The following is a 13,466-nucleotide window of genomic DNA, read 5'->3' on the forward strand; positions in this document are numbered from 1 at the left end:
TCATCAGCGCAGTAAACCCCTGTAGAGGGAGCTGGTATATCATCAGCGCAGTAAACCCCTGTAGAGGGAACAGGTATATCATCAGCGCAGTAAACCCCTGTAGAGGGAACAGGTATATCATCAGCGCAGTAAACCCCTGTAGAGGGAACAGGTATATCATCAGCGCAGTAAACCCCTGTAGAGGGAACAGGTATATCATCAGCGCAGTAAACCCCTGTAGAGGGAGCCGGTGGCTGAGGGGCAGAATGGGCCTCAGCTGAGGGGCCCGGGTCTTCACCACCAAACTAAAGCTCAAGCATTTTTGCTTTAACTACTTGCTCACTGACTCCCCTGGTAACCTAGGAGCCGTACCATCTGGGGAAGGTCACCGCCATTTGGATGTCCTCCTTTAGGGTGGATTTTCAGTCCCAGTGCTGAGGCATTCCTGCAAACTCTTGTCACGTTTGGTTTGATATAACGCTCCTGTGTAGCACCTTGGGTCATTTCACTGCATTAAAGGTGCTATATAACTGCAAGTTGTTGTTGTTGTTGTTGTTCTGCACATTAGGATGTTAAGAAATAGGAACAGGAGTAGGCCAAACCCCTGGAATCTTGCCCCGCCATTCAATAAGATCATGACTTGATCTACATCGACTGCACTTCCCCCACCCCCTGCCCCATTGATTGCCCCTCTGAGCTGTCGATCCAGAGTGTTACAACCTCTACACCTGACTCGTTCCACTGTTTTCAAATTTCTACCCATCCAACAAGTTCATCTCGAAGGGGGAAACACTGAGGGCAGATATTTTACAGACCCCCACTGGTAGATTTGCAGCTTGGGTCAGGAGTGGGGGTGGGGGTGGGGGTGTGAGTGCTGTAAAATTCCTAGGGTGGCCTTTCCACTGCCCACCTGCCTGCCCCCGACCCTGTTGCAGTTTTACGGAGGGCAGCAGGGGAGGCTTCTGGCAGGAGGGTGGGGCTGGGTGGGGCATTTCCCTCAAAAGGCCCCTTTCCACATCGGGTACCCCCTCACCCCAAGTCTGCCTCCCCACCCCCCCCCCCCCCCACAACAGGTGCTCTCTCCATCCCTGCCATGTCCATAAAAACCTCCAAGCTCCTCCCCACACCCCCCAGGCCTCACCTCCCCTCCCTGCTTTGAGACACTGCCACATTTACCCATTCCTGGACTCTGGGACTGAGAATCTGGGGACAGCCTGTAGTCCCAGTCCTGGCCACTGCGGCCAGTGGCGCTGCTGGGACTACAGAGCTGCCAGCCAATCAGATTGGCCAGCAGCTCTCTGAGGCGGGTCTTCCTCCCGTGTGAGGGCCGGAGGTCCCATCTCCAGATAGGGCTACCAGCTACAATTAAACGTATTCCTGGAAGTTTCATCACAGGACTTGCCTCCACGCTCCAACCATTAGTCGGTCAACACGTCCATCTTTGTGACGCACTACCTACCTACTCCAATGGGAAAGCAAAGAGACTCATTACCCAATTGGATGGCCCTGGACTGTCAGCCCAACTGCTCCTTTTTTTTTCCCCCCGTTTTCAATATTTTTATATCTGGTAAAGAGAAATGTTCCAAGAAAATGACAGGGAAAAAAAAAAACAACCTTTTTCAATGTCCCCCACAAATTTTCTCCAGGGTTGCACACAGCAGGGTCCTGGAGATTGATCTTCAATTCCTGGAGTCTTCAGGCCAATCCTGGAGCGTTGGCAACTCCCATCTCCAGCCAGTTCATGCTTCCTCAAGAGCGTTAAATGGCCGCGGGGCTGCTGTGACCGGCGACCCTCTGGGTGGCAGGGCGGGAAACCCCGCCATCCGTCAAGTCCCGCCCTGAATCTCAGGGCGACGCCGTGAGGTACCAATGCAAAAAAAAGATTTAAAGGTGCTTGTGTCAAATTCCTTTCCTGTTCTCTCTCTCTCTTTCTCTTTCCCTGCTCTTTTAGTGGATGTGGCAACCAGCTTAAAATAAGTGGCTATAAATCTCCCTTAATAGAGCAGGCAGGAGTTTCAGGTGAAGGTGTTAAGCATATTTCGCCTTGTGCACTTTTGTTTGATGTACCAGTTGGCTATCAGCTCCTGCAGGAGAAGGGCTGACAGGGAAACAGCCAGGGTTAATATTTCGCCATCCATTTTATTGTCCTATATTGCCCCAGTTGTCCAGATTGTCGCCCTCACCCCCCTGACCGTGAGTCTCGGAGCGCCCGGTAACCCGCGTCTCTGCGCCGTCCAGGGAGGGAGCCTCGGCTCCAAGAGTTGAAACGCTGACTGAAACGTATGTCCCCTCGTCTTTGTGCAGGCACATGAAGATCCACGAGAAAGAGCCTGCCAGCTCGATGGGCTCAAGCCCCCCGTCCCCCACCAAGCGCCGAAGGCTCTCGGTCAAAAGGAAACTGAGCCAGGAAGAAGGGGAGACGAAGGAGGAAGAATCGCTTGGCAAAAAGGTACTTGGATGTTGTTTATGTTCCATTGGAAAATGTCCATTTCTCGCCTCTTGTGGCTGCGAGTAGAAGGCACCAGGTCGGCTAGAATTCACGCCTCAGGCTGAACCCGATCATTCACAACCCTCTGTGTCCTATTTGACTCCAGTCAGAATTCCTGCACCCCCTAACGTCTCCCATTAGAAAGGCCACCTACTTCCACCTCCGCAATGTCACCCGCCTCCTTCCCTGTCTCAGCCCATCAGCTCCTGACACCCTCATTTATGCCTTTGTTACCCCCCCCAGACGCAACCATTCCAATGCTCTCCTGACCAGCCTCCCGCCTTCCACCCTCCACAAAGCTGAACTCATCAAAAAATCTGCGCTGCCTGGATCCTAACGCGCACCGAGTCCCGCTCATCTCTCACCCCTGACCTGCCAAGGCCTCAATTTCGAAATCCTCACCTTTTCGTTTAGATCTCTCCATGTCCTCGCTCCTCCCCCTTCGTTTCCTCCTCCAGCCCTACAACCCTCTGAGATATCTGGGTCCTTCCAATTCTCACCCTTGTACGTCACCCAGTGCCTCGTTCCATCATTGGTGGCTGCCTAGGCCCTAAACTCTGGAATTCCTTCCCTAAACCTCTCCACCTCTCTACCTATCTCTTCTCCTCTTTAAAACCTAGTCACCTGTTCTAATACCCCCTTATTTCTCTGATAATTCCCCCGGAAGTACTTTTATTGAGATGTTTTGCTATGTTAAAAGCATTTTATAAATGCAGGTTTGTTGTTGTAGAAGGAACCCTTAAGACAACTAAATAGCATCCAATGTACCGGAGTTGTTTTATTCAGTCGCTTGGCAAAGTGTCCTAGGCCACAGAACTGTTTCGCCAGCCACCACTGAGGGTAACGCAGGCAAATGGCATTTGCTACTCATCTGTTTTCAAAAGTAACATGGGTCCCGACCCCAAACACCACCCCAACAACACCCCCACCCGACATATGGCCGGTGAATAGCTGAGCCACGTAGACATAAAAGGCAGTGTTTTGCATTTTGGGTCAGGACCCCCAATGTTGATTTTGCCTGATTTGGCCAATCAGTGGCCAGAGGGCAGGTTCGCCGCCCAATTAAGGATGGTGGCCAGGCTCTTGGAGCTGGAGGGCCAATCAGAGACCTTCTAGCTTGAAGGCAGCAGCAGGGATGCCATGGCAGGTAAGCGAGAGAGAGGGCACTTCAAAATGGAGGCACCCCCGCTCCAACCTTTCCAGCATTTAAAATTAAGAGATGCCCTTTGCTTGCCAAGTCACCACCCCGGGATGGAGCCGGGGCCGGGAACCGGTGCACAGACAGACAGTGCTATTTTTAACACCTACCCTCTTCCACTCCTACCTCCAGCGGGGCCTAAAGTTTCTGGCCAAAGTGTCCCAGCTTTGACGCTGCCTTTCCTCAAGTGCTTGGGCCTCGATCCCTGAATACGAGGGGCGGGGTTAAAACCCAGGCCTTAGTTCCTTATGTTGGTTCTTCTGTGGGGGAGTGTGTGATGTGGGATCGTGAAATTGCTGGGATAAAATGGGATAAGCACAATGTGTTGGGTAAAATTTAGCAAGATTACATTTGCAAGCAAGGGTGCACCTTGACCTGCATACTTGTATCTTCTGTGGGATGTGCAGTGGGCATCCTAACAAGAGTGGTGGAGTGAGCAGAGGGAGGACAGGACACACTGTTGTTGCTGAAAAGAGACAGGAGGAAAGGGTGCTGGTTGGTTGGCGAGTCGACTCTGATTGGCCAAGCCTTTGACATGGAGAAAGCAACGGGGGAACTATAAGCCCCCCAAGCTCCTGGGTAATTAAAAAAAGTGCAAGGCTTGAACATATTCCTTTTTTTTTGTACAGACTGTGTCCCTGTGAATGAATGTATGTCACTTCTAGCAAGTGTAAATGAGTCACGTCATGAGCTCAATTGATAATCTTAAATTAGTTGTTAGTGTCGCTATTTATTAGCACATTCGGGATTGTTCGGCAAGTGCTGCCCAATCGCAGAATTGCACCTCATAGTAGACATTTTGTTTTGGGGTTTTGCGAGCACGGGCTGGTGGAGTATGGACTGTACTTTATGTATTGAATAAAACAAAATGGTTTTCTTTAAATCAGCCTCCTCTGGGTACTGCTGTTCAGGTAGGGGCCAGTCTGAAGCAGCCCCCTAACCGTCTCAGTAAGGCAAAGAACACCTTGCCCTCTTTCTGGATGAATTGACTGAGATGTGTCGGCACGGCACGGGTTCTGAGCAATTAATTAAATCTTATTAAACAATAATGCTTTGTGAGCTCCAACTGTTGATTATTTACTGACTGTTAGCAGCACCTTGTTCGAAAGCTGGTGGGGCTATTTTTATTTGCTTGCTTTGATTGAGACCGTGGCTGGTATGAGCCCTGAGAAGTGCAATTGCCTTTGCGTCTGATGGTAACCCTCATGCAGCCTGCCTGCCGAGATTGGTAGGAGCCATACTTTCGCGGTATCATCACTGTTGTAGTGTAGGAAACGCGGCAGCCAAATTGCGCACAGCAAGCTCCCACAAACAGCAATGTGATAAATGGCTCAGACGATCTTGTTTTCGTGCTGTTGATTGAGGGATAAATATTGGCCCGGGGCACCGGGGATAACTCCCCTGCCCTTAAAAATAGTGGCCACGGGATCTCCACACACACCCAAGCGGGCAGACGGGGCCTCGGTTTACTGTCTCATCCGAAAGATGGCACCTCCGACAGTGCAGCACTCCCTCAGTACTGCACTGGGAGTGCCAAGCTTAGATTTTTATGCTCCAACCCTGGAGAGGGACTGAAGTGAATTAAAGGCTTTCAGGAACGGAACACTTACCCATTTCGGGCAGGCAGAGGGGGAGCCATTTCTGCCTTTGGCCGCGCTGGTAGTTTAGATGCCAAAGTGACTTTGAGGAGACCACGGTGGGATCCTGGTTAGCCTACCTTTAGTGCAAGTTGGCAGCTTGAGAATGGTCATCCCAAGGCCCAGCCTTCACTGTTCCCATGCCGTTTGGGATTGCCTGGAGACACATCAGGAGAGTCTTTGCCAAGACTTCAACCAAGCTCTGTTACCATTGCCTGTGGGAACTCGCTGAAGACTCCAGCAGTCAGGGCAGTGTTACTGCACCTTATTGAAGACCTGAATGGGAGTCACCTGAAGATAGGGAGTGCCTGCTGGTGGGGGATCTTTCTAGGAGTCATTCCCACTACTCCCCCCAAGTTTCCTGGAGAGGGGAATGGGAGGAGGAGATGAGGCCCCAGCAGAGCAGCGGCAACTGTTGGAGGAGAGAAGGGCAGGAGGGCTCTCAGCCAGAGGCCCTGTCCGCTCAGGGTCCTCGGAGAGTACTACGCCTCCATGCCCAAGGACCAAGACAAGTGCGTGAGGATCAGGCTGTGCTTTACCTCGGAGATCGTCACCGAGACTTGAGGCCTGGTGGAAGGAAGGCTCATACGTTGCATCATGCCCAGCACTTACTTCATTGCCTGTGCCAGCAAAGACCACTGGAGCAGGTGGGGAGATGGTGGCGGAGTGGTAATGTTACTGGGTTAGTAATCCAGAGGCCCAGACTAACCCTCTGGGGACATGGTGGAATTTAAATTCGAGTAATAACTCTGACGTATAAAGCTAGTCTCAGTGATTTCTTAGTGTTCTACCACATTCGTGACCCATCTGGTTCACTTAGGGAAGGAAATCTCCCATCCTTACCTGGTCTGCCTTACATGTGACTCCAGACCCACAGCAATATGGCTGACTCTTAACTGCCCTCTGAAACAGCCGAGCAAGACACTCAGTTCAAGGGTAATTAGGGATGGGCAGTCAATGCTGACCATGCCAGCAACGCTCACATCCCGTGAAAATACCGAGAATCTCACCCCTCTGCCCTTCTATATAAGGGGGGTCCCAGTGGCTCTATTACTGCGCTCTCCCCCTTGGCCCCTAAGCCATGCTGACGTGTGCCATTGTCTATTGGGCAGGGAACTCCACATCTCCCCTTGCCCCTTACGAGGGTGAGTTAGGGGAGGGGGTCTAACTTTTCCAGGGGAGTTAGAAACACTGCCAGAACTACTTTGCAGCTACCCTTCAGAAGAGTGTTGGAGGTGGAAAGTAATATCTACTGCCAGGAGGTAACTCTTCCACTGTCACAAGTGATAACAGGGAACCTTGCCTGCCAAGTAATATGTATCCGAGATGTACACTGCAAGTAGGAACTCAGAAAACAGGACCCTCTATTTCCTTTTACATCATTTCCTGTGGGATGAAGCCTCACTTTCAGCTCACTTCCAGTGGCCTGACTGAATGCAGGAGTTCGCATGTGTATGCACGTCTGTGTCTGTGTCTGTGCCTGTGCGTCTTGCGTGTGTTCTTGTCTGTGCCCGTTCTTGTCTGTGCCTGTGTGTGTTTGTATGTGGTTTTAGTTGCTCTCAGTACGTACATGACACTAGTATCGCTGTATTTATTCCCCATCCCATGCTGACGTGACAGTAACTGAGTGACTTTGCTTGATTTCTAGCGAACGCAGTGTGTCGAGTACACCCAGGCTAGACTAGGCAGCATTACTGAAGCTGTTGGGGTTTTTTTTTACGCAACATGGTCATTTGTCTTCCACTGGTGTCAGCTAGAACATAGCTGAGATTAATGAGTTCATGTTGGAATTTGAACTCTGAACCTCTCGAGTTACTCGTCCACTTTTATAACCACTGTACAAGGCAGTGTCATCTCAGCCTGCATAAACCCATTTCCTAACACGATATGACGCAGGGCTCTTGATTCAGTGATAGCCCCTCTGGGCCTCAGTCAAAAGGTAGTCGATTTAAGCCTTATTCTAGGGTCCCGAGCCAATAATATACGCCATATAGTACTGACTGGCTGCTGCCTTGGCTAAGGTGCCTCTCGGGTGAGATGTTCAACTGGGGTCTGGTTTGCCCTCAGGTGAATGTAAACGGTCTGATGCCCATATTGAAAGATTATATGGGAGTTCTCCAGGAAGGGTTGCCAACTGTGATTAAATGTATTCCTGGAGGTTTCATCACAGGACTTGCTCCACACTCCAGCCACTAGTCGGCCAACATATCCATCCTTGTGAGGTACTGCCTTCCTACACCAATTGGAAAGTAGGAAGACTCATCGCCCAATTGGATGATGCTTGACTGTCAGCCAAACAGTCTCTCCCCCCCCCCGCCCCCGCCCACCCAACCTTTTTAATATTTTTATATCTGGTAAAGAGAAATGTTCAAAGCAAGCAACACTAGAAAATCTTTTTTAAATGTCCCGATGATTTTTCTCCAGTGTTGCACACAACAGTGTCCTGGAGATTGGTCTTCAATGCCTGGAGACTCCTGGCCAATCCTGGAGGGCAGGCAACCCTAACTCCAGGTGGCCTGCCCAATATTTATTCTTTAAGCAACTTCACTCACGTAAGAACATAAGAAATATGAGCAGAATTAGGCCAAAATAAAGGCAAAATAGTACAGATGCTGGAAATCTGAAATAAAAACAGAAAATGCTGGAAAAACTCAGCAGGTCTGACAGCATCCGCGGAGAGAGCAACAAAGCTAACATTTCGCGTCCGTATGACCCTTCTTCAGAGCTAAAGAGAAATAGAAATGTGATGAAATTTATACTGTTTAAGGGGGTGGAGGAGCAGGCGAAGCTGGATAGAAGGCCGATGACAGGTGGGAGCTAAGGAGAGATTGACAAAGGTGTCATAGACACCGGACAAAGGGAGTGTTAATGGTCGTGGTAAGGGTTAAAGAAGGTGCTGATAGTGGCATAAAGGTAAGAAAGCAGGATGTGTGAATAGCAGAGCAAGGGTGAGCGCTCTGTGAAAGGACAACATGGAACAAGTAACAGATGGCCCTTTTGGGGGTGCGGAGGGGGGAAGGGACCCTTCGACCCTGCTCCGCCATTCAACAAGATCATGGCTGGGTTTTTACCCCCAACTCCACTCTCCCACATTATCCCCCTATTCCTTAATTCCCTACATTCTCAAAAGTCTATTGACCTCGGTCTTGAATATACTCACTGACCTGAGTATCCACGGCTCTCTGGGGTAGAGAATTCCAAAGGTTCTCAAACCTCTGTGTGAAGAAATTTCTCTTCATCTCAGGTTTAAATAGCTGATCCCTTATTCTGGGGCTGTTCCCCAGCCAAGGGAAACATTTCCTCAATATCCAGTCAAGCCCTTTAATCATTTCATATGCTGCGATGAGGTCACCTCTCATTCTTCTAAAGTCTAGGGAATATTGGGCAAGTCTATTCAATTCCTCCTTATAGGATAATTCCCTTATCCCAGTGAACCCTCATGCATCCCTAAGGAGTAATTTATTTGGTCATTTATCTCCGTGCTGTTTGTGGGAGCTCGCTGTGTGCAAATTGACAGCTGTACCCCTCTACCCAACCCCATGGCCCCTCTTGCCCCCTATGCCAACCCATGCCTCTCTACCCAACCTCATGCCCCCTATGCCTGCTACATCCCCTTGGCCCTCTATAGCCCGTATGCCAATGCATGACCCTACCCACCACCCTTTGTCCTTACCTTGCTCCATGCCAACTCGCCTGGTATCCACCATGGGCAAATCTCAGGAGCCATGATGACCTAAAATAAAGTTATGTGTCCATTGATGATGTCACTATTTTCAATTACAAAACACACTCATTGATAAAAATAGCGTCCATTACATAGAAATTCCTTCAACTAATCTCCTATGAAAACCAACATTTCTATTGTATAACCACTTGGAGCTGTCAGTCAAACTGCTCACTTAACAGGCAACCCACTGTAATAATGATAGTTTAAAATCATTCATTGCAGCGCAAATCCTATAACAATGGCCTGCAGGCTTATGTCAACAGACGGAATGAAATATCAAGCACTTTTTTTTTCATCTCCAGACTTTTTCTTCAAATTTAAAGCCCAACAGTGTTAAATCCATCGACAGCTTTTACAGTTCTTTGACAGTTCCGATGAGTTTATGCACTTTTTTACGCACAATCATGTTTACTTTTAACAATCCCAAAGGGTGCCTTATCTCTCCCAGAGGTATCCTGGGACAATATCCAAGAGGGTACCTTACCTCTCCAAAAGGGTACCCTGGCTATCCAAACAAATCTACCAAGTTTAGACCTGTTATGTGGTCTAATCCACACACACCAGGTTTCACACTCCTGGCCCACTGGGATCCCATGTCTGTGGAGGCAACTGATGATGTAAACGGCCAGCTGGCTCTGCAAAATGCGCAAGCATGAACCCCAACCCGACTTCAGTCTCGCCCCCGCGAAAATAGGAAATGTCCTTTTTGAAGGTGGTACTTAGGACTTCCGACCATTTCTACTATTTTTGCCACTGTGGTGAAAATCTGGGTCTCTCTCTCTCTCTCTCTCTCTCTCTCTGTGTCCATCTCTCTTTCTCAATCCCTATCTCCCTATATACTCCCCAACCCTGACCCCCCCCCACAATAATCTAATCCGTGTCACAAAACCAGAAAAGTACAATTCGAAACGGTGTCGTGCATTTCCCTCTGACCCCAACTCACCCGTTGCAAAAGTTAGCCATGGGAGGGGAAGAATTAAAAAGCGGGAGACAAAGTCTAGAATACGAAGCTATAAAGAGTGAAGCATAATGACGTCTCTCCCCTAGTTATGAGTCCAGTTGTGTTCAAGGTGTAGATACAGTCCGAAGCAGTTAGAGAGCCCATTAACTGCCTGCCATAAGACAAAGCAATCAACTTCATTGTAACATCGAGACAACGTGGAGAAATCTGCCTATCTTTTTGTGTACATATGCAAAGAAGTTGTCTTCTTTTTGATTTTGAATAATATTACATTACACCAAATAACAAAGAAGGATACTGTCTCCTGAAAGTGACAGCTGGGGAGTGGGAGAGTTATTCTCTGGCCTGAATCTCCACCTGTCTCCCCCACTGAAGCCTTGAATTACTGTAATCTCTCGAAAATACAGAACAGGCATTTTGCAGGGAAGTGTTTGCGGTGGTGGGGGGGGGGTTGGGGGGGTGGAGAACTGACCCGAGCACTTAAAAGAAAGCCAGAACGCTCAGGGAAGCCCAAAGGCCCTGGATCCCTGTGGAGCCTCCAATCAGAAGTCACCTTAGCAGCAATACACTCAGGTGCTGTCCGAACTGCCTCAGTGACGTGTGATCTCTGACCTCGATGATTGTCTCCACCTCACTGCTGGTTCCGCAGTCACTCTCTTCCCTCCCTGCTTTCAAAAGAATCCTTTTTTTTTATATTAAAAAAAAAACTCTTTCCCTTTGCCCCCTGCAAGTGTCCTCCTCCCCAACCTTTTGTTTGCCCTCTCCTCCCTCGGGCTTCCTGTTCCCTGCTTTCAGTTATCCAGTGGATCACCTTGCGCACACAAGAAACCCTGTTGGAAGTGGAGAGGGCTGTTACAGAGCTCGACTTGAGATATATGCAGCCATCGCTGAAGCGTATTTTCCTTGGCGCTGAAATAAAAGGAGAGCGTGATGTCGAGGGGATCACTGACCGAGAAAAGTGGATTCACATCACCGGCCGGGCACCACCCACAAATGACTCAAAAACATGAAGCTGCCTTTCTTTCCCAGACCCTGACCCGACCTGTTGCATTTTGCAGTTTTGTGTTTTCCCGTTTATTTTGTTTGATTTTTCCAGCTATTATTTCCAGCACGGGGGCCACAGTTTCTGTGCCAGGTATCCAGATGGGCAAATACTGTGACGAAAGAGGGATTTGCATTTATATAGCGCTTCTCGCGACCGCTGGTGCCTCAAAGCCGCAGTTACAGCCAGTGAGGTACTTTTAGAAGCGAAGTCACTGTTGTAACGTAGGAAACACAGCAGCCATTTTGCGCACAGCAAGATCCCACAAACAGCAATGTGACAATGACCAAGATAATCTGTTCTTTGTGTTGACTGAGGGATAAAGAATTGGCTGGGACACTGGAATAACTGTTCTGTTCTGTTCTTCTTCGAACTAGCGCTACTGGATCCTTTACATCCACCCAAGCAGGCAGTTGGGTCCTTGGTTTAATGCCTCATCCGAAAGACAGCAACTGCAACAGTTCAGCACTCCCTCTGCACTGTCTGCCTAGATTTTTGTGCTCAAGGGAGTGGGACATGAATCTCTAACCTTGTAATTGAGAGACAAGAGTGCTCCCAACCGAGCCACAGCTGACACTGCTGAACTAGGAAGTTATATTTTTGCTTCATATGTTTTTCTGCTTATACTTTGTAACGTTTGGCAACAGAGGAATGAACATTAATAAAGGGGCATGTGTGATGTAAGTGATTTGATGGATTTGCGAAGTTGATGCTCGGAGTCTTTGGGCTGACTCACTGCTGTGTTCTTTAAAGGGGAAGTGAGTTTGACTGAATTATTTGACTGTCTCCAGTGCGTGTATGTGATAGGATGCAGCTTGGGAGGTATTGCTGAGTTGTGAGAGGGGGGGAAAGGAAAAATCCTGTACAAAATGTTCACTCTGAGTGCAGCTCCCACTTTAAAACATAAAGCTTCATCACGAGCGGTGATGGAGTGAGAATGATTAGCGTACAGGTGATACTTGGTGGACACTCAGTGATGTATGGCAAGCCATTGGAGGTCACTTGCCCTTTAGCTAATGTGTAAGGAGCACCCCCTGGCTTGCAAGTCATTGAAGAAAAACTTTTCCCGGTTTCTGTGGTGCACATTTTGCTAGCTGGAAGGACACTATTGTAAGGACCTAGTGTCCTGTGTTAGAAAGGCAAGTGGTGAAGGATGGAACTGCAGCCTAAGCTTCACCTACTTTATAAGCTTTTATTTGCAGAGATATACATTACAAGTATGTGCCTCTAAATCCAACAAACAGTTTCAGTCTGCTCCTATATATAGGAGCACACCGCAGTCCCCAATTAATACCCAGCATATGAGTACAATTAGGCACCCAGTTACTGTAACAGCTAGGTTAGTGAGGCACCAATAGTGAGTCTATTGGTACTCCAGCATTCAGACCAACTAAGTAATGGGGCATGGGTTCATGTCACAGATTGCCAGTGCCCTAGAGGCTTTTGCAAATGTTGGGAGATGTACAAGAGTGTTGGGCAGGGGCAGGTGACTCACTGTCCAGTTTATTTTTTTCCTATTTGTGTGGCATCATCAAGCTTTTTTTCCCCCTCTCTTGTCCTTTCCCACCATCTCTCGGCGGCATGGCAGTCGCAATATGGGGAGCCACGTGGGTACGGGCCCATATCCTGTCGGTCTGTGGATACCAGCTCATATCCTGTCGCTCTGTGGATACCAGCTCATATCCTGTCGCTCCGGGGTGCAGACTCAGATCCTGTCGCTCTGAGGATACCAGCTCATATCCTGTCACCCTGTAGGTACCGGCCCATATCCTGTCGCTCCGGGGTGCAGACTCATATCCTGTCGCTCTGAGGATACCAGCTCATATCCTGTCACTCCGGGGTACAGACTCATATCCTGTCACTCTGTAGGTACCGGCCCATATCCTGTCACTCTGGGGTACAGACTCATATCCTGTCGCTCTGTGGATTCCAGCTCATATCCTGTCACCCTGTAGGTACCGGACCATACCCTGTCACTCCGTGTGTACTGACCCATATCCTGGCACCCCATGGTATAGCCTATTGGAGTCACCTGTTGGCTGGGTCAGGAACCGGCTGAACGAGTCCATTGAAAATTCCTTTGGGAGATGTCCTCCATGAAACATCCGGGGTGTTGTTCCGGACCCTGCTTCCAGCCCTGCCTGGTGTTGTGTGATCTGATCTTCATTGGCTGACGGTGGCACTAACGATTGACCGTGCCGCCTATGGGCCACAGAAGTGGTGGCCTGGGGGAGAGGAAGAAAATTGAGTCAGGCTTTCCAGCTGCTGCTGGACAGTGCACGTGAGGATATGGGGCATAGACCTGGCTGTGTCACCCTCCCACGGCCAACTAGGTTACCAGCCCTCACTGGTATGGGTCACACGTGAAGAACTACCACATCAACGACTCACCAGTGAGCTCTTGGCAACCATACATGTTCCCCCATCCCAAGTA

General features: G+C 49.2%; 1 protein-coding gene across 1 annotated transcript in view; it reads left to right on the forward strand.

The window, feature by feature from the left end:
• The window catches only part of rreb1a (ras responsive element binding protein 1a), a 144,674-nt gene that overhangs the window by 89,154 nt on the left and 42,054 nt on the right, over positions 1-13,466 (forward strand). Inside the window, exon 6 of the mRNA XM_078539559.1 lies at positions 2,284-2,428. Coding sequence (XP_078395685.1) covers positions 2,284-2,428 — 145 coding nt within the window. The remainder of the gene's footprint in view (positions 1-2,283; positions 2,429-13,466) is intronic.

The sequence above is a fragment of the Cetorhinus maximus genome, chromosome 3 (assembly GCF_964194155.1).
Source record: "Cetorhinus maximus chromosome 3, sCetMax3.hap1.1, whole genome shotgun sequence".
In the NCBI taxonomy this organism is placed as follows: Eukaryota; Metazoa; Chordata; class Chondrichthyes; order Lamniformes; family Cetorhinidae; genus Cetorhinus; species Cetorhinus maximus.